The 20,813-nt window shown below is 35.2% G+C and overlaps 4 protein-coding genes across 5 annotated transcripts; 2 read left to right on the forward strand and 2 right to left on the reverse strand.

Moving 5' to 3' along the window:
* The first annotated feature begins 2,829 nt into the window (after positions 1-2,829).
* On the forward strand, positions 2,830-5,364 carry LOC109187233 (flavonol synthase/flavanone 3-hydroxylase). The gene is made up of 3 exons (XM_019337384.1): positions 2,830-3,590; positions 3,727-4,093; positions 5,016-5,364. The coding sequence occupies exons 1-3, from the start codon at positions 3,046-3,048 to the stop codon at positions 5,229-5,231; spliced, it is 1,128 nt and encodes a 375-aa protein (XP_019192929.1). The 5' UTR covers positions 2,830-3,045; the 3' UTR covers positions 5,232-5,364.
* Positions 5,365-6,713: 1,349 nt separating this feature from the next.
* On the forward strand, positions 6,714-9,642 carry LOC109187234 (protein SAWADEE HOMEODOMAIN HOMOLOG 1). The gene is made up of 10 exons (XM_019337385.1): positions 6,714-6,917; positions 7,537-7,622; positions 7,724-7,769; positions 7,865-8,054; positions 8,307-8,370; positions 8,519-8,570; positions 8,705-8,848; positions 9,189-9,308; positions 9,415-9,475; positions 9,523-9,642. The coding sequence occupies exons 1-9, from the start codon at positions 6,852-6,854 to the stop codon at positions 9,463-9,465; spliced, it is 819 nt and encodes a 272-aa protein (XP_019192930.1). The 5' UTR covers positions 6,714-6,851; the 3' UTR covers positions 9,466-9,475; positions 9,523-9,642.
* Positions 9,643-10,094: 452 nt separating this feature from the next.
* LOC109188414 (casein kinase 1-like protein HD16) lies at positions 10,095-14,838 on the reverse strand. Of its 2 annotated transcripts, none has more exons than XM_019339080.1 (16): positions 14,027-14,838; positions 13,292-13,423; positions 13,127-13,200; positions 12,970-13,039; positions 12,809-12,864; positions 12,654-12,725; positions 12,458-12,552; positions 12,295-12,361; positions 12,055-12,184; positions 11,745-11,963; positions 11,507-11,649; positions 11,200-11,374; positions 11,005-11,095; positions 10,768-10,925; positions 10,514-10,696; positions 10,095-10,423 (listed from the first exon to the last, which is right to left on the reverse strand). In XM_019339080.1, exons 1-16 carry the CDS (start codon positions 14,429-14,431, stop codon positions 10,364-10,366), a joined length of 2,130 nt encoding a protein of 709 aa, XP_019194625.1. In that variant the 5' UTR covers positions 14,432-14,838; the 3' UTR covers positions 10,095-10,363. The 2 variants fall into 2 exon arrangements, with proteins under 2 accessions (XP_019194625.1, XP_019194624.1); XM_019339079.1 differs by having other exon boundaries at positions 10,508-10,696; positions 14,027-14,836.
* A 5,044-nt stretch (positions 14,839-19,882) lies between these two features.
* On the reverse strand, positions 19,883-20,452 carry LOC109187463. Its single transcript, XM_019337651.1, has one exon. It carries the CDS (start codon positions 20,450-20,452, stop codon positions 19,883-19,885), a length of 570 nt encoding a protein of 189 aa, XP_019193196.1.
* Positions 20,453-20,813: the final 361 nt, after the last annotated feature.

Here is a 20,813-nt window from a genome sequence, read left to right on the forward strand (position 1 = left end):
GTACCAATTTTCATCTATGACTATTATTTTAGTACCAAAAATCATTACGCCAGTTACCCCTCCATTTAAGACATGTCGAAATCTAAAAAAATTGTAAGGGCATTTTCGTCTTTTTCAACATAAAATTCTAATTTGAGCAAGAATAAAGGGATTTAAGCCATAGAATCGATCCCAATTCGCAGTTCTTTTCATCATCCTACCTTAATTTGTGGAGGAAAACTACGAATTTGATAGATCTTATGACTTAAATCCCTTTATTCATGCTCAAATTGAGATCTTAATTTGAAAAGGAAGAAAATACCCTCAATAATTTCATTTTTCGGCATGCCTTAACCGAACGGGTGACCAACGTGATGAATTTTTGCACTAAAACAATAATCGTGGATGAAAATTGGTACTAAAATAATAGTCGTTGATGGAAATTGGTAGAAATTAAACATGTAGACTAAAACTGTCATTTTGCTAATACTTGTGGGAGTAAATTGGTATTTGATGTTTTCTATGGCCTTCATTTATTTTAATTCTGGTTATGTATAGACTTTACGTAGATGGTATTAAAATTATAGCAAATACCAATTTTGGTCCCACGAGTATTAGTAAAATAACAATTTTGGTCCACATGTTTAATTCATACCAATTTTTATCCATGACTATTATTTTAGTACCAGTTTTCATCCACAACTATTGTTTTAGTGTCAAAATTTATCACGCCGGTCACCATTTCGTTTAAATCTTGCCGAAATATGAAGGTATTAAGGATAGTTTCATGCTTTTCAAATTAGGATCCCTATTTGAGCATGAATAAATGGATTTAAGCCATAAGATCTATCCCAATTAGCAGTTTTCCTCCTCAAATTAATGTAGGATGATGAGGAGAACTGCGAATTAGGATGGACCTTAGGGCTTAAATTTATTTATTTATGCTCAAATTGGAATCTTAAGTTGAAAAGGATGAAAATGCCCTTAAAATTTTTAGATCTCGGGATGTCTTAAATAGATGAGTGACCGACGTGATGAATTTTAGTACAAAATTAATAGTTGTGGATTAAAATTGGTACTAAAACAATAATCGTAGATGAAAATTGATAGGAATTAAATATGTGGATCAAAACCATCACAGGGCGTTTGGTTGGAATGGGGGAATTATGTGAGAAAGGAATTGTAATTCCATGGGAGTTAAATTACTGGGAATAAAGTGGGAATTTAAATTCCAGTGTTTGGTTGACAGGAATAGAATTACTGGGAATTTCAATTCCAATGTTTGGTATACATGGGAATTGAAAGGGAATAAGTAGTATAAAGTCAAAAATGTCCAATATTGTTGTTAGACATTAATTTTAGGTTAAAAAAGGAAGGGGTAATATTGACTCATCACTATTTTTTTTCCCATGAATTAAAATCCCATGAGGGGACATGGGATTTTAATTCCATGAAAATGGAGAAATTGCAATTCCATAGAATTGCAATTTCCTCCAACCAAACTACGGAATTTAATGATCTTTGAAATTAGGTGGGAATTAAGTGGAAAGAGAATTTAAAATCCCTCCAACCAAACGCCCTGTCATTTTACTAATACTCATAGGACCAAAATTGGTATTTGCTCATTAAAATTATTTGGTCCAAAATTACGGAGTAATATGTTATCCTAATTTTTCACTATTCCTTGTTTGGTTGATTGGCCCAATCCATTGGACTACAAAATTAACCCATTTACATATTTTTCTAAAAATAGCTTGACTTTCCCTTCATGTACAAGGCCCAATTAACGTTTTCAAATAACCCATTATATAGTCCACGTAAGTTAATTTAAATAAATTTAGTCCCTTAATTATTTAAAATGTTACACTTTTTGTTCATTGTGTTATATAATTGTCAAATTCTATTAACATATGTGATTATTTTTATTATTTAGAATTAATATTTACTATTACAAATAATGTTTCCTTCGAGAGAATGAAACTTTAACCATTAATATTGATTTTAAATGATAAAATTAACCTCATAAAAAAGAATTTACTAAAGAAATTTGATAATTATATAACAACAAGGACTAAAAGTACAACATAATGAACAATTAAGGGACTACATCTATTCAAATCAATTAACATAGACAACATTTTTAAAAGTAAAATAATTCAAGGATCAAAAGTGGTGTTTTCTCTTTTTATTTTTTATAACCTAAGTTTCATAGTTTTGTCAAACTATATATTTACGAAAATCATTGTTTTGGTCCCTTAATTATTTTGCAACTATCAATTTACTTTCTAATTTTAAATTTGATCGAACTGATCCTCTAATTTTTTTTAAATTTCATTAATTAAGTATTATAGTCACTATTTTGTTAGTCAGCTGTTAGTTATCCAAACCGTAGCTATATGATTTAATTGATGAAATTTAAAATAATCAAAGGGTCAATAATTTTTTTTTAAAAAAAAATTAAAGACTAAATTAAAGTTACAAAATAATTAAGAGACAAAAATAGTAATTTTTTCCATCATCCTCTTTGACGATATAATTATATTATTATATTAAAAAAGGCATAAGCATGTCAGGCTGGCCACTGTTTTAAAACACAATCAAGTACGTACCAGAGAGAATTCAACATGAAGAAGAAAAGTATAGTGAGAAAACATATCACATCTGTAAAGCAAAGACATGAAAATATAAATAGTTTCTTAGGTTAAAACCCAATTTATTTTATTGTGATATTTTGTGGGTTATAATTGCAATACAGACTTTACTGAAATACGGAGTATATATATATAGTATTTGGTGTTAAAAAAAACAGTGTTATATGATTTTTCAAAAGAATAAAACATGCAAAAATAAATTAAAGTTAACGTAGGACATGGTTGCTAGCTTCACTCTCCTAACATTGCCATCATTGCTGTTTCCCCTCACCCCCACCATGCTTTTCTTTCACTTTAATTTGTAGTTTTCCCATTTAATTTCTTACTACTCCGATCCACTCCTTAATGATTCATATATACGCACAGAGACAACTCATCGGAGAATCAAGATTCAGGCTAGCTAAGCTAGGTAGACATGGCCGCCGCCGTCACGCCCGAATCATTCCCCACGGATCCCCGCGTCCTAGATTTCCGGGCCCCGCCGCCTTCTCCGATTGCGTCCGGACGGCGTTCCTGCGTCGCCAACGACGAGGTTCTCACCCACTTCCTAGAAAGCTCCCTCAAAGTCCCCGACCTCGTTCTCCCCGACCGCGTTTTCCCTCGCCAGAAACTGGCCCAGAGCCCGCCCAAGCTCGACTTCCGGTCGTTGGAATCAATGGACACAGATTCCGCACTCCAGATTCTCGACTCGGTTGCCAGCATCGGCTGCTTCCAGGTCATCAACCACGGAATTCCCAGTGATCTGATCCAGTCCGTTCTTTCCGCCGGCGGCGCGGTTTTCAGGATCCCGCGGGAGATGAAAGCGACGGCGACCAGGTCGCCGGAGAAGCTCTGGGGTTTCGAGGAGGTTCACGCGGAGGACGACCGGGAAGCGAGCGAGGAGTTTGTATGGTGCAAAGACGATCAAATCTTCAACAAACAAATGGAGGGAATCTGGCCTCTCGGATATTCAAATTTCAGGTAATTCAATAACTGCCGGCCTGCCACCCGACAAGCCGACAACCTCAATTCGATCTATCTCTGATCTTTTCAGTTTTCACTAATCCTATCCTACGTCCTATATACATATATCTCTCCGATCCAAAAACTCATCCAGAGAAAAGATGGAAAAGCTGTCGAGTGAAGTGGGATACATTTCTGGGAAAATCCTCGAGTTCTTGGAGAAGAAGATGAGCAACAGATCAAGACTACCATTACTATTCCAAGAACATAAACATGAAGAAGAAGAAGGTGCAGGAAGCTCCAGCGTCTGCTATCTGCACAAACAATGGCGGAATGGAGATGGAAACAGCTTGAAATATGATGTCATTAGAGTACTGATCAGAGGCTGTGAATTTCCTCATGCTCTCTGCGTCCATTTCACCAATGGATCCTCCGCCTTCAATCTCTACTCCAGGAAAGATTGGGTCTCCTTTCAGCCCCATGCCGATGCCCTCATCTTCACCATTGGTGATAGATTACAGGTAATTAACTTTTTCTTTTTCCCTTTTTTTTTTTCACCATGTGAGTACAACATAATTCTGATATATTATTGTCAGTCTTATTAGTGCAATTTACCTGAAATTTATAAACTATTACACAAAAATATAATCATAAATTTTACAGTTACATACCTTTAATAATAACTGTGATTTCTCTGGTCACCAATAGTCCTATTACTATTTTCAAAAAAATTATGATATTGTATGTGTCATATAATAGTGTAAAACTTCTTTAAATTTTAAAATAATTAAATACAATGTGCTTCTATCACATTGTACATTGTCATGCTATAAAGATATATTTTAATATTATATTTTGAATTAATTATAAAAAGAATATTATTATACCTCACCGCCTAGCTATGATGACATGCAATTGCAAAAAGCATATCTTTAAATTAAAAAAAAAAATGAAAAAATCCTATAAGCTTTTACTTTTGGAATTTATTCCACTTTTAACTATATATATTGGCATTTTTAATTTTTTATTCATAACTCTTTTTTTTTTAATACTTTCAGTCGTACATTTTTAAAAGCATTGCGTGCACTTTTAATACTAAGTATCTGAAATGTTTTCGGTTTGCATGTGAAAATTCCATCAAACCTTGTTTTATTGTATTTAATAATATAACATTTCAAATACTTTGAATACTAAAAAATGAAACATTTTTAATAATCAAACCAAAAAAAAAAAAAAAAAGAAAAAAAAATCAAGAGTCAAAACTAAAAAATCATTAGAAAGTGGTGACCAGATGAATGAAAACGTGATTTTCATACATGAAGGTCACGTATTTGATTCTTGTCAATATTCTCTTGGTCAAGACTGTTATATAGGATTTTCTTGATTTGTGAACTATTATATGAGAGGAGAGTGTAATCATGATTACTGAATTTTCTTGTGCAGGCATGCAGTGGTGGAAGGTATAAGCATGTGATAGGGAGGGAAATGTTCGAAGAAGGAGAAGAAAAAGAGGACTGCATTTCAATGGCTATTTTGTATTCTCCACCGGAAATAAAAATTAAAAAAGAAAAGACAATTTCCTTTGCCCAACAAATCATTATTGCAGTATTATTTATTATTGTTTACCAATTTTTGTCCTTCATTTTTAAAAAAATATAAAATATGATCGAAGCACTGCAGGCACACACATACACGACCTTTTTTTTGTTTTGTTTTGTTTTGTTTTTTGTTGGACTTTCCATTTATAATTTCTTCGTCTTTATTTCTGGGTTGCGCACCCCCCCACCCCCCTTTTTTTTTTTTTTTGTTTTGTTTGTTTGTTTTTGTTTTAAAATTTTGGTTGGAAATATATTGTACATTTTCTGAGATTTGTTTTGCCAACATGTAATGCTTATTTTGCCAATATGATTGGATATTTGTATCCACAAATGCATTATATATCATGTCTTTCTAAATGTATTATTACAATTGCAGAAATATTATTGTATTTTTTTTTTTATTTTTAACCATTGATCATCTTAGATATATTGGTGAGACTATACCATACATTCTCATGAGGCTACTCGCACTTATATGATCTTGACTTTATATATAATGGTGAGTATTTTTTTTTTTTAAAGTTACTTATTGAGTTAATTGATAAACAGGTTGTTAATGTAAATGAAGGATTGGATGTTACACTTCGATATGCATGTCTTAAACGAGCATTGAACTAGATCTTTTATCGATAATACTTAACTTTAACAACACGAATCAAATCTGAATTAGTAATACTACTCCATATTAATAAGGGAATGTATTTATAACTCATAATAAATGCCATTTCAATGATTATTAACAAATTAATTGATATATTAATAGTGAGTATTTTTTTTTGGTTGCCCAATGGTATCTCTCTAGCCGATAGCCAGAAAACTAATCCCCCGTCTCTACAGTCAGCACACTAAGTGGGTCCTGCTTAAGCGACGAGGTGCTGAACCACCACGCTAACCATGTTGGTTCGATTAATAGTGAGTATTATCATTGAAAGAAAAATTATTAAGTATTTGAAAGATATATATGATAAAATTAAAATAAATATTAACAAAAGTAAATAATAATAAAAAGAAAATAGTTTTTAAAAAAGCAGAAATTTTATACATTTTTTTAGGACTAGTGAAAGCACATTTATTATCAAAGGACGTGCATAAATAAATTTTATTTTTGTGTAATAGCCGATAAATAATATAAGAGAAATACATTGCAATAGAAAGGTTCAACTGAAAATGTATCCGTAAAAATTGAACTCGTGACTTTTTGACAAAATTATCTTTCCACCTACTTACTATTTTTACTATTATAAAACTAGTTTATATCCGAGATAGAAACCTATAGTTTACAAAGTTTAATTCCAATACCAATTTTTTTTTAGTACTATTGATTCTATTAAAATTCAATACTTTTGTATTTTTTTCAAAAAAAAAAAGAAAAAAGAAAAAGGATTGCAAGTATTTTGAGTTGATTCTGCTAGCACTCATTCCGAAACAATAGCGTTAACATCAAGGGGTTTGACTGTGGCATTAAACACAGTATAATTTTTTTTTTTTTTTTTCTCATTTCAAGAGAAGAAAATTACTCCACTGTCAAATTTGATGCTACCCAGTTACCACTTACCTGTTTTTCATCGAATTCATATCCCCGTTTCACCCTAGGCTGAATAGCATTAACAAAGACGAGAAAAGTTTATTCTGCCACTTTCCAAAGCACAAACTCTGCGCGGTTTCTTTGTGGGAGGGAGAAATGGAGTACTTGATGGAAATGGATACACAGGAAGAAGATGATTTCCCAGAGTTCACATTAGCTGAGGTAAACTCAGATTCTATTCACTTTTCATACTGCCCTGTAGTTATGATCTTTCTTTATTGATTATGAGAATCAGATTTTCTTATATTTCGATTTTTTTTTTTTTGAATTTTATCTCCTATTTTCCATTTTCCCAGTTGTTTTTTATTTAATATTTATTATGGGGTTTGCTCAATTTTGAAGCTTTATGGCACAGATTGCAGTTCTTGAATCAAAATGCTTGAGTAATTCAGCTTATAAGCAATCTGTTTGTGCGTCTAACTTATTTTGCTTTCTATTTTTCTGGGAAAAAGGGTTGTGTTAATTGTTCATGATTGCAGATTGTAAACAATCTGTATATACAACTCCAAGTTATTACTGATTATCTGCTTACATGAGCTAAAAAGTGTTGTACAGTCTTGGCAAACATGAAAAGGGTAGCTTAATTGATCTATGATGTAAATGATCATATACAATAGGTTTGGCAAACATCCACTGAATAACAGAATAATGTTTATGCAGTAGTTTCTCAAACCATGGATTAAAGTCATATCTATATCCAAGTGCAGCCTTAGGTGCTTAGTTTGCAATGGTTAATATTTGAGCATATACATGACTTAGCCCTTTCATTTCTCTCAAACAGATTATGGAAATGGAAATCACGTTCAAGGAAAAGGGAGAAAAGACTCTTGATCAGGAGTTTTGTGAAGAGCTTGCAGCAAAATTCAGGTAACTTCAACCCAGGCATGCTTCATCCATCTGCATAGTCACTGTAGTTTAGTACTAATAGTGCGATTTTCCTCTCTTTTTTTATATTCCAAATTTTGCAGTTCTTCACCTTATCGTTCTGGGAAAACTGTCATAGCTTGGGAACAGGTTCGTTTTGTGAATTGTCACTTAAAAATTTTCTGGAGCAATGTTGTAGCTGTATTCTTTGACTAACACTAGGTCCTTACCTTACCCTCCTCTAGGTGAAAACTTGGTTCCACAATAAGCAGAATGGACTGGCAGCTAAAGATACTCTGTTATCTCTACTTAACGGAACAGATGTGACTCCTCGGCCTGTAGGAAGACCAAAGAAAATTATCCCTAAAGAGTTAAACCCTTCCATTCGTAAGATAGCCTCACAATATGCGTCTGAAAAGTATCAGAAGCCCATAGGTATTCTTCAACGTTCATAATTCTGCATTTTGTGGCTTAATTGCAGTGGATTTGCCGTCTATTTGTATTGTGAGGTGTTTTGTTAAATCCTTGGATGTATAATGAATCATAAGGGAATTCAAGTAGGTGGAAAGGATTGGTTCACAGATGAGCCTTATTATACCCTATGAGACTATAAAAGCTACCTACTTGAATTCCACCACCTATTTATTTCTGTTTTGGAACATTAAAAACTCATACCTTTCCTTACAGGTGAAAGGGCAGCACAGCTGTCAGAGTTGGCTTTTGAAGCTCTGTCATCAAAGGATTTTGCTTGGTTAGAATTTAAGGCATTCCTATATTCCTCTTAATTCTCACTCGAAACTACTCTTTTAGTGTTTGAGAAAACGGTGTTTTTTTTATATAATAATCTTCAATCGTGTCATGAAGTTGTGACAAATTGGCTTCACTCTCTTACTTTACAGGTATGATGTTGCTACTTTCCTCAACTATCGAGTCACATATTCGGGTGACCTTGTGAGATTTGTGTTCTTTGTTTCCTTTCCTTCTGGTTTATTCTCCCGACATGGCATGCTTATGAGTGGGGGTTAATGATGGTTATAATACTTGTCATTTTTGAAAAAAATTAAAATCGTCAAATTAAACGCCAGGAGGTTCGTGTGAGATTTGCTGGATTCAGGAATGATCAAGATGAGTGGGTGAGTGTTCGAAGGGGACTTCGTGAGCGTTCAATTCCACTAGATCATTCAGAATGTGATAAAGTCGAGGTTGGGGATCTTGTTCTCTGCTTCAGGGTAAACTTCCATATCTCTTGTATATTGTATCTCACACATATAGTATCTGTTGAGCATATATAATATATAAACATAAATGTGCAGTCGAACTATCATCTTAGACTTTTAGTTGAGATGGAACACATGCTTTAATTTGATATCAGAGCTAACCTCATGCCAATATATAAACATAAATGTGCAGTCCAACTATCAGCTTTTGTTTTTAGTTGAGATGGAGCACATGCTTTAATTGTATCAAGCTAATGCGGCTAACAACTTCATGTTGATCGAACAATTTCTTTTTTTTTTTTTGAGAAACCAAAACACCTTGACCCTCTTGACACGAATGTTATGTTTCCAGGAAAACGACGATCATGCTTTGTACTGCGATGCACACATTGCTGAAATCGAAAGAAGAGAACATGATATTGCAGGCTGCAGGTGCATCTTCGTTGTCCGGTATGACTACGATAACACTGAGGTAAATCCATAAACTCTCCATATATCTTCAAAATTCTTTCCGCTTGAGCATTCATCATGCTGTTTTCTGTGTTTATCACTTGTCATTCTAATCGTTGCACTGCCAGGACAAAGTCGAGATTAACAAGATCTGTCGCAGGCCAACCAGGCAGGATTAAGGCTCCATCATGGAGTAAAAGTGAGGGAGTAGAATTTGGGAGTACATGTAGTAGAACTCTTTGAACCTTTAAGAAACTGACAATTGTTTCTGTTCTAATGTATGGGTCCTGTTTGACTGTTGTAACAGTGAAGAAAACAGATTTGGCTGTACTGAGGATGACACATTCTTTTCATTACATCAAGAAATGGCCACTGAACCTCACTTTGAACTAAATTCTCATATATTATATATGTAAAACAATGTTGTCAGTTCATGTTATGTGTACAATAATCTGCAAGAATGTGAATCTTTAGGAATGAATTTGTAATTCATTTTTTTTTCTTTTTGCGAGTAATGTTAAAATTTAAGAGATTGGGATATCGTAAAATGTGATTACTTAAACTAAACACACCGTAAATGCATTATTTTTTTTAGAAAAGTTCCGGTGCCAATTGACACTGGTACTTATTATACAGGGTACAATTCTGATTCCGATTAACAATGATACCTATTATACCGAGTATAACTCTAGTGCCAATCAATGCTGATACTTTTAAAAACGCGTATATCAATTTGCACCTTAGAATTTACTTAATTCTTTAGTTTATGAATAATGAAGGGGGAAAAGCATGAAGCAAATGATGCATATTTTCAGAAGAATATATATATTTAGTAAAATCAGTTACTTCACCTGTCATCTTCACATGCTATATACGATAACAGGCTTTAAAAAAACAGACTATTCACACTGCAGAGAGACAAAAATCTCTGCTGAAAAGAGTCTCAGATAAGCAACTAAAAGCCTAAAGTTTGTACCAACCAACACTTGTTCAGTTCAGCCCGGGCATCAATCTTGTGAAATAGCCAGGCTTTCTGCTATCAATAGAACGTGTGTTCTTCGTGATGTTTGTGTGGATCTATGAAACCGTACGACCATAGCAAATGGATGCGATGTATAGGTTTTTAGCCCATTTCTCCTGCAAGGTTCAACACGAGCAATCAGCATGGAATGATAGATATATAGTTGAGAATGATATGGTGTGGAAGAATGGTCGGTGGACCTTAACATGAGCACTTGGGAAGGCAGATGTACGAAGCGTTTCTTGTGTTTCATCAGTCGGCTTTCTTCTTGGAATGCTTAGAGCAAAAGCGGCCTGGTCCCACGTTGCTGCAGTGGCTGTTATCCGGTATCCAGAATCCCACCTCCGGTGGATTCCTTCGCTGGGATAAAGAAAATCTAATTCCACGACCTAAAACGAAAGCAAAGTCAGTCAAGAACACGACAATTGCCCAGAAAAGACAAAAGACGATGAACAGAAACCTGGTGGGAAAATCCTGCACCGCGAGACATGACAATTGCCCATTGACTGCCTGCGGTGGCCATGGAGGTAATGTAAAACCCTTCTTTCCACTTCTTGTTTATCCACTTGAAAGGAAATTGATCGCTTACTTTATAAGACTGCTGGAAATACTGTGTGCCTAGCGATGAAAACGAACAAAGTCAAGCAAAGTAGAAATAAAACAGAATAACGAATCCAGAGTATAGGCCGAAAAGAACCTTTTGACATCACCACCAATGAATTCCCGTTAGTAGATCCAGCAAGTGCAGTGATGTAATAATTCTTTTCCCATTGTTCCATGATCCATTCCTATATCCCAATAAAAGATTTGTTAAGAATAGCAAGAGGAATTGCTCAAACAGCATCGATCCTCTATGAACAAACCGCTTGAAAGATATATGAGAAGAACGAACCTTGTGAAGAAAGGAAGGAGAAAGTTCGTGCACTTGATGAGTAAAGCCAGTAGCAGCATCCAAGATTAACGCCCACAAATTAGTGGCAGATGATACGCTGCTTATAAACAGGCCATCTTCGTATCCTTTATCTATGTGTTGGGGAAGTCTAGCGTCAGACACATTGTAGTGATACCTTCATGAACAAAGGCACTATCCAATCATATCTTTCGATCACAGAGAATACGAGGCAAACTAAGCAAGACTATGAAGTACCAGAGTAACATGGTACGAAATCACTAAGCCCGTTGTGAAGAATAAGGTTTACCTTTGTTTTTTAGGCCTGTGAGAATTGTAAACACTGATCCACTGTGTAGCAGGTACCCCCATGCGTACCTTCTTCTTTGGTTGCTCATCATCTTCATCTTCAAGAGTCAACCGGCCTCTCTTCTGACCAACCTGGTATATAAGCTTTGTATGGAAAAGGATGAAAATTAGTAAGCGGGAAATGGATCTTTAGTCTGTTCAAAAAAAAAAAAACTCTAACTTGATGATGTATAAGCAACCTTTTGTGCGCCATCTGTGTTTATTGGCCTGATTAGTGGATTTTGCCCAACAATTCCATCGAAAAGGGAGATATATTTTGCATAGTTGGGTTCCTCGTCAAATTTTAAATTCACGACATGTTCCACAAACAATTTGAAAGGTTGTGGGCATAAGCAGCATAAAACTTCTGGAGATGTAGCCATCTTCTTTTTGCAAACAAGAAACCCCTTGTTATCACCCTAAGAAAAACAAAATCATGTTGCTCAAACCTGAACAAGAATAACTAAAAAATAATAATCACTCTTTGTTACTGCATTAAAAAAGTCGAACCTGAAAACCTTGCCAAGGAAGACGGCCACGGAGGAGGAAAATCAGTGTGTATGCTAGAGATTCTAAATCGTCTCTCCTGCTACTCGTTCGGCCTAAATGAGCATGAACGCTAGCATATCGAACAGTTCCCCTTACAGATTAGGATAACAAAAACCCACAAAATAAGACTTTACATCAGTATATGAAGACCAAGAAATTAGATAAAATTCTCTCCATTAAATATAGCCAGAATCAGCTAACCTAAAAACATCAGGTCTCTGATCATAGTCAACATGTTGACCACTTGTGGCATCTCGCCATCTAGTTGCTGTAAAACCACAAGATAAATACTTAATAACGCACCAAAAATGCAAATAAGAGCAGAATAGGGGGTGGAAAATAGAAATTCATGATGAGGAGTTACCTAAACCAAGATCAACTAAAAACAATTTCTTCTCAGCAGGAGTCCCTGGTGGTCCTAGCAAAAAGTTCTCAGGTTTAACATCCCCATGAACATACCTATCAACATTCTTGCATATTAGATTTTCTTTAAAGATTATGACTATAGAGAAACAACTTTTGCAAATTTTGAAGTTGAAGTGATCAATAATAAATCTCACCCCCTAGAGTGCATCTTCTCCAGTATTGATATAGCTTCTATAGCAATGCAAGCTACCATTTCAATGGACATCCTGCACAACAGAAAACTCAATATTGCAACTTCTATGGCACAAGGAAGATGGAAATATTCATCCGTTAGTATAAATATACTTACGTGTGAGAGTTATTGTTCCATACATCCCACAAGCTAGGCCCAAGAATGTCCATTACCTGCAGAAATTAAAGCTCTTCCATTTATATAGACAATTCAAAAACATGAAAGTGTGTATCTTGATCACACATCATCCACATGGCTATACATCATCCACGACATACCATGATATAATAGTCAGCTTGTCGGCCTTTATAGTGCACTCGTGGTACACCATGACTGCCCCCAAGAGTGCTGTATAAATGAGAGACGAGTAAAGAGACTAGGATCATCATAAACACAACCAACTCATCACAACACATAAGTGCACATTAAACTTACTTGTAAACCTGCCATTCATGAGGCGGTCCATAGCTACATCCTTTACTGTTTACATGCTCAAATTTCAAGGCCACCTGCACAGCAACACATAAAAACACTAGCTTGTAACTCTGGAAAACAAAACCTTAAAGTCAAAGTGATCAATAAGGGAAACATGGTGGGTACTTCTGTCGCTCCAGGGCCCGATCTTTCACCTAGAACACCCCCTGAAATACGGTGACCAACATAGACCTGTCCAAAGCCTCCCTTACCAAGCTTTCTTTCTAGCCGATACAATGGAGAATCCCCAACCTGCACCTGTACCAACAAAAACATATATTTGTTTTAAGCTGTCCCAAATTTCTGAAATGCTTTGATTATATTCAAAGGTGTCATAAGTGCATCCACTGGTATGCCTCCCCAACCTGAACAATGGTTTTACTATGTATATATATATACCTGGGATGAATGAACATGAATAGTTTGCCAAATAATATACAGATTCAGTGGATGATATATCTGTGTGAACCACACCTACTCTAAAAGATAAAAAAGGAAAATATGTGTACCCTGAAATACTTTAGAATGGCAAAATGACTATAAATATGAAGTGATTCAGATTTTGCAGAAAATAGAAGTATGAAATCTGTTTATTAGAGGAAAGAGTTGTATGTAGAGATATAAAACATCAACATAAATTGCAGGTGATCGACAACAACATCGGATAGAACAAGAATACTCATGCGGAAGACCAAAAAGAAGAAGTAACGCTAGTAAATAGAATATACAAAAAATAATGTTAATCAAAGCGCAATGGAAAGTTGCCACCTGTAGTTTTTGAAATTCTTCAGGCGTTTTGTTTTAAATTAAATTAAGCAGCTATCATGGGAACAGTGATGGGAGTTGGAAGGAAAGACTTACCTTTTCTGGGAGGGGAGCGGCGTTTGCGTCATCATCGGCGGCTTGACCTTTATCGGCGCTCTTCCCGGCACCGCCACCGCCACCGCCACCTTGATCATTCATAACCATGAGCTTATCGCCAACCTCCTCTCTGTTGTTCACGGCGGGAATTGCTTCCACCTTTCCCGCGACAACTAGCTCCTCCGCCGCCGCGGCTGCCGGTGGGAGACCGCCTACGTTATCATTAATCGGCACCAACGCTGCCGCCGCCGCCGCTGCTGCCGCAGCTCTCCTCCTCCGCGTCCTGGTGGCAATCCCCGCCTCTTCAATCGGATGCTGATTATTATTATTATTATTGTTGTCGTTCACCTGCGGCTGCTGATTCACTCTCCGGCCTCTCCGCACTCCGCCGCGCTGCACTGGCATCGTTCATCGCCCGATTTCCATCCCCAACAAATTCACCGAAACTCTCTCCCTCCTCAACACTCTTCAACCGCCCGCAGACGCCACCAAAGACAGAATTTTTAACGAAAACAAATGCAAACACAAACACCCACACACACAATACGCAATGCGATATTACTATCAACAAAATTCAGAACGACAAAACGATGAAAACAGAAAAACTCTGAAATTTGGGAGTGATCTTCCCAGTAGTGACGATCAAGAATCGAGAAATATGTATATGAAACGCAATGTGTATCTGCCAGAAAATTTAGGGTTTCGTCAGTAAAGAAGATTAGAGATCGCTCAGGATTTCAAACGGAGAAGGAGAAGGAGAAGGAGAGGAGTTCACTACTTTCAGGGAACGATATATACAGGAAGGAATGCCTACGTACGGTGTATTTATGTTTTTTTTTATTATTATTTTTTATAAATTGCATTCTAGGAATATAATGATAGGAGGAAATCAGTAAAATAGTAAATTGAAACGTACAGGAAATTAAAAATGAGATTCTAAATAATTTAAAAAATAATTAAAAAAGGAATTCCAGAATGTCTGTTACTGTGAGACATCTAACGGAACGGAGATTTGATTGGTATGTTTGGGCTAAAATGGGTGGGCTTGGAAGTAAAAAAATAGTTGGGCCCACAACTTATTGGGCTTTAATTAACAGAGAAATTTAATGGGCCAGAACTATATTTTCCACGTGTTAATTGGGCTTATAGTTCATAGTAGGTTATCTACAACAAAACTTAATTGTGCCAACAAAAACATTTGACCTTTTTTTAATGAATTGGTCCACAATGTAGCAATATTTTATGTTGTCCTTATAATGATGTAAAAATAAATAAATGTGGTGGAACATTGGGTATCCAGCTAGCCCAAAAGCTCATTCTAACAAATTTATAAGTCAAGCCCAAAAACCAGTAAATATGATGGAATATTGGGTACTACTCGAATACATTTTTTTTTTGAGTACTATTAACTCTATTACAATGTAGTATCTGACCTTTCATTTAAAAAAGTCAATAACCACAATAAGTGTATATAAAATCGATTTAGGCTATTATCTATGTGTCTATAGGTTGAGGAGATTTTTATCCTTAAACGGACATTAATCGGTCAACTAGCGGCTTTAAGCGTCCAACTCGAGTCGGCCAAACTCACCTCCTTAATCAGCCAACTCGGCGGGCGCCTTATTCGGTCAACTCTGCTGAGTATTTTTTATGTGTGTGTAATGTGTATACAGCAGTGTTTTTCTTATTATTATTACTCACCCGCCTAGCGCCTAATGTCTTCTACCGCATTGAGCACAATACAGAAGTACGTATGATTCGCACGCCCTGAATCCATATATATGTTGTGAATCTCTACCTAGATCCAGCAGTTCTATCTAATTTAACAAAAGGGCTCAAGCTTTTGGTTCAATCACTTTAATACCTATCTATAGATCGATTTAATTAAATTCTCCACTTGTTCAGTGGCCATAAAAGCATGCATGCATGATGGGGCCGGACAGGGTATGCCCGCAGTCTATAAAGTTTCTTTAATAAAAGGTGGAAAATGATGTTAGAATTGTAGACTTATTGGCATTCTTATTTTCAAAAAATTCTAGAAATATATATATAATCTCAATGAGAAAAAAAAAAAAAAAAAAAAAAAAAGTCTCAAAAAATTGGTAGAGTTGGTGAAGCATGACTCCCCTATTTAAAAGTTACGAGTTTAAATCAATCAACACCCTCTTAAAATTTTCAAACTTGTCACACATGATCTTCTTAATATAATTTATTATTTTATGTGCTGTGCAGATTAACACACCGATGTAGTGTTGGTTTCCCTAGTGATTGAAAAAAAAAAAAAAAAAAAAAAAAAAAAAAAGGAAATGATTGGCCCAATGCAAGAGTTCAATAATTGAGCACCACAAAACCCTACTTTGCTCCTTTCTTTCTTTTTCTCTTCTGCTCTGTTGCTTTCTTGGCCTTTCTTTATTTTGTCTTTTTGGTTCAAATCCATCTATTTCCATATTTCCTTGATTTCTAATTAATTAATTGAAACCTAATTCCCAATTAAATTAAATAGATTTTTTTAGGGACGGTAGGTGTTCGAGGGTCCTCATATGACTATCTAACGAATTCCCATATTAGTGGATCTCGAGTATCCCTCAATCGAAGATCGAGTTAGTTGTTGTTTATAATATTTAGATATTGTATTTTGCTAGGTATTCTCATTCTCTAATTCAAAAATATATTTATTTTTACCAGCATATAATATATAAATATATACGTACCGGCCTGTTTAAAGTAAAGATTTTGTTCTCTATTTTAATTTTCTTATGTTTTTCAATAAAATAAGTGTTATTTAAATAAAAACAGAAATCAGAAAATAAATAAGCATATTTTTTCCATGCTTATTGATCAGCAATATCTCAAATACAAACTTCATAGTAATGGCTAATGGCTGCGCTCCTTGTTTAGGTGCAAAGAGAGCAAAAGTAATCATGTGCGGCAAAAGGAACTTATCAAAGAATAATATGCATGAGAATATATTTGCCTTTCTAAATTCATTGCTAAATATGGAGTAATTAATAATATAATTCACAAATAATAAAAAAAAAAAAAAACAAAAAAAAAAAAAACTTATGATATTCGATTTCTCTATCAGTACTATAGGGTTAATTTGGGTCGTCGCAGCCCACAAGAATTGAAGCTTAGACTTTTCAGTTGCATTAATCGTTGCTTACTAATAAATTGTTGGGGTCATTATTATAAATTAAAGTCACTAATATGTTTGTGTATTCTTTTTTTTTTTTTGAATGTTACTGGCTTTATTACATTGTAGGACGCCTCCACTGAGGCTCGAACTCACAACCTTCCAAATAGAAATCCAACCCGAGTACCATTGTTAGACCACATAGTCCTGGTAATATGTTTGTATATTCATTATTTAACAATTTGCATATATGTTTGGTGGCTCGTAAAAGTGACCAAATGGATGGCTACGATTCTCGTACTAAAAAGTTATGAGTTTGATTATTACCAAAACTATTTAGAAATCTTTGAGTTTGCTGCACATGGTCTTCCTAGTGCGACATCGTCACCTAAAAAATTTAAACTTATAATGTTAACTTAAACTTTAATGACTAATTAAACAAAAGATCATTGGCATAATTTAATCAAGATTTTTAAGCATATATTAAACTAAAACCATGCATTCTTGTTATTATGTTTTTATTCACATAATCTCAAATGAATTGAACAATCTAGAATTACCAATAGGGCCAATTACGATATATGGAGGTCCACCATCTTTAACTATATTGACTTTTTTAAACTCCTAAAGTTAAAGTATGTTGAAAATTTGACAAATGTCCAAAATCTTTTTATTTCAGTCATTTTCAATCTTTAACCACCAACTCACCAAGCATTATATGCCACTAAAAACATTTGTTAAAAAAAAACTTTTTTTAACTATAATTATGGATTTTATGGAGTTCTTTGACTATTCAGTTGTCATATCTTACATAAAATTAATTGATTATAAGTAGGTAAACACTAATCATTTAATCATATTCTTTCATGGTAAGTCACAACGTCCCGTCTCAAATCGTACAGGGTTTGAACTCGGCCGACTGCCAACAATAATCTAGGTAGCACAGGTAATCGGGATGCAAGACAGAGAAATATAAAATACGAAATGCAAGATAAAATATCAAAAAAAAAAAAAAAAACATGATTTAGTTTGTAGAAATGACCTAGAAATGTTTTCAGAGTTTCTATATAGATTTTGAGATCGCCATATCAAAGAATTGTATTAGAAAGGTGAAAATGCTCTAAAAAGTTTTCGTGAGTTAGATATATTTAGGGTATAAATGAGTCAAATCGTTCATGAGATACTTACAAGCTGTTTTGTCAAAACTTGATTTGAGTGCATTCAAATTTAAATTCAAACCAAATTAAACTAGTTTAACACTTTTTGAAGCGTGACTAATTGAGTCGTTACTAGTAAACCCTACACAGATATATAATTTCACTAAAGCTCAACTTGAATCAATTCAACCAAACTTATAACTCAAACTATTATAACTATTTCTAGTTTGAATTCGAACCTACCTACCTATTGGCTATTGTCAAACTCGACTTGCAGGCTCATTCTATTTAGAAATGTTTCCCTAGAAGAACAAATATTGGTATAGACAGACAAAGATATTGCGTGGCTCTTAAGGAATAATAATATTGTCAATCAATCTTAACCGCATGCATGCATTTATTTTACAAAACTAAACCCTAATGGATAATAATAATAATATTTTAGTTAAACACAATCATTCCTACTGATTTCTACCACGCTGTATTGTTGGGGTGTGTTTGGCAGATGAGATGAGACCAGGGCTCTACAGTCCAGACAGATAATCAATCCAACCTAAAAAGAAACAACCACCAATGCCCCGAAAAATGTGACTGATGAGTAGATACATATATATAATTTTTGTATTAAAAAGTCACGAGTTCGATTATTACTAATATTTTTTGAGTCAAATTCGTCATATAAATTTTTTTAATGTTATTTACTTTTTATAAATGATTTTCAGATTAGTACACAGGAACATGAGATAATAGTTGCCAATTTCACTCCTCAATAATTATTTTTGTATTAAAAAAAAAAAAAAAAAAAAAAAACAAAAACAGAGCAAGAACCACCAAAGTCGTGTTTGGTTATTTTCGTTGATTAAAAAGTCAAGAACAATTAAAGACAAAGTAAAGTTGTTGATTAAAATAGTAAAATGTTTACACTTTGTAGACAATGGAGGTCCTCCCCACTCAAGATTTTCTTGCTTTTGGGTATTAGTGGAATCACATCCCTCCATTCTTTAACTACTACATTAAAGTTCCATGTTATCATGTTCAACTAGCTACCTTGGGTTAGTTTGATTTCGTTTGAGACCTAACTTATTTGATTTCCGCCTAATATAAAATTTCGATTCAAATTCTAAAAACACATCTACTTTGGAACTTATAAAGAAAATATTTTATCGCTCTTGAGATGCACTAACAATATTAATCCCAAAATGAAAAAACGAATTTACTTCATTAATTATTATGAGCGTGTAATTGTTCTTAGTTCTTTTTTTTTTTTTTAACTGTGGACTTTAACATTTGAGCAGTAATATATATTTATTTATTTATTAACTTTGTGTTATCGGCTAGAAAAAATCAGATACATTGGACAATAATAGGCTACATACAAATATTATTGCATACAAAACTTGAAATGCCCAAAGCTTCCAATCTGCAATGTAACACGTTGTATGTTCGGGCGCAGAGACCCGACCCGACCGGTATATTGCATGCAAGTTCATGTGCATGAAAACACGTACGTACTGCTGCGACCACAAAACCAAAATCACGACCGACATGATATACGTATGATGAATTCTAGTCGGCGCTCTGCCGCCGCAAAGTTTTGTAGAATTTTGAAATGAAGGCCTCCGCCGCCTCGTCGACGTGATCGTTTTCGTCAACTTCTCTAATGGGGAACGGCGAGTCGGTGATCCTGAGCTGCCGCACCACCGGGGTCCGGCCGAATCCGGGCAGCGCCGGGGAGGCGGTTTCGCTGTGGAGGATCTCCAGGGCCTTGACGACGGCGTTGGCCGCCAGAATGTCCTCGTAGGTGGGCGGCGCGTGGTGGTGCTTGCTCTTCTTGTGGAGGGAGAAAGGGAGCTGGTAGGCGGGGCTGTCGTTGCAGCTGAACTCGTACTCGTTGGGGTGGGTGGCGGTGTATGAAGATCGGCGGAGGGCGGCGGCGGTGGAGGAGGAGGAGGAGAGGTGGAATAGCATGAGGTTGTGGATGGCGGTTTTTCCGGCGATCTTGCCGCGTTTCAGTACGAGGTTGATATCGAGCATCAGCTTCGTCTTGGAGATTATGCCCTTTCGTAACATTAACAAAGCAGTCCTCACAACGCTCCAAAATTTCTTTGCCACCACCGGAAAATTGCTTGGCTCCATCCTTCTACTTTCAAATAATTCGATTTCGATCCTTCAATTTTTGTTTTTTGGGTTTAATTTGAGAGAGATGAAGAGAGAGAGAGAGAGAGAGAGATTTATTTATTTAGTTTTTGAATAGACTGATGAGTTGTGAGGAATGGGGAAGCTTGCGAGTAGTATATATAAGGGTGTGGGTAGCTTTAGGGTTACCTATGGGTGCACCATGCATTGGTATTTTCATATATAATAATAATTATGATGAGCACAATTATTGATAAAATTCTAACTTTAAAACTTGATATCACTCCCATCCTAAAGACCGGTAGGGGAGATAGATTACGGGATGATTCGAACCCTACATCTTGTCGTAGTTACTAGAGGT

Source organism: Ipomoea nil, unplaced genomic scaffold (assembly GCF_001879475.1).
Source record: "Ipomoea nil cultivar Tokyo-kokei standard unplaced genomic scaffold, Asagao_1.1 scaffold1421, whole genome shotgun sequence".
NCBI classification, from domain to species: Eukaryota; Viridiplantae; Streptophyta; class Magnoliopsida; order Solanales; family Convolvulaceae; genus Ipomoea; species Ipomoea nil.

Bases quoted from the DNA above. Each gene is read 5' to 3' on its own strand.
- LOC109187233 (XM_019337384.1), top strand. From the start codon at position 3,046: ATGGCCGCCGCCGTCACGCCCGAATCATTCCCCACGGATCCCCGCGTC. The intron at 3,591-3,726 runs GTAATTCAATAA...AAACTCATCCAG, and splicing joins CTCGGATATTCAAATTTCAG to AGAAAAGATGGAAAAGCTGT. The intron at 4,094-5,015 runs GTAATTAACTTT...TTTCTTGTGCAG, and splicing joins CCATTGGTGATAGATTACAG to GCATGCAGTGGTGGAAGGTA.
- LOC109187234 (XM_019337385.1), top strand. From the start codon at position 6,852: ATGGAGTACTTGATGGAAATGGATACACAGGAAGAAGATGATTTCCCA. The intron at 7,623-7,723 runs GTAACTTCAACC...CAAATTTTGCAG, and splicing joins GAGCTTGCAGCAAAATTCAG to TTCTTCACCTTATCGTTCTG. The intron at 8,371-8,518 runs GTTAGAATTTAA...CTTACTTTACAG, and splicing joins TCATCAAAGGATTTTGCTTG to GTATGATGTTGCTACTTTCC.
- LOC109188414 (XM_019339079.1), bottom strand. From the start codon at position 14,431: ATGCCAGTGCAGCGCGGCGGAGTGCGGAGAGGCCGGAGAGTGAATCAG. The intron at 11,650-11,744 runs GTTGCTTATACA...TTCCATACAAAG, and splicing joins ACACAGATGGCGCACAAAAG to CTTATATACCAGGTTGGTCA. The intron at 10,926-11,004 runs GTTCTTTTCGGC...TTTCATCGCTAG, and splicing joins ATTGGTGGTGATGTCAAAAG to GCACACAGTATTTCCAGCAG.
- LOC109187463 (XM_019337651.1), bottom strand. From the start codon at position 20,452: ATGGAGCCAAGCAATTTTCCGGTGGTGGCAAAGAAATTTTGGAGCGTT.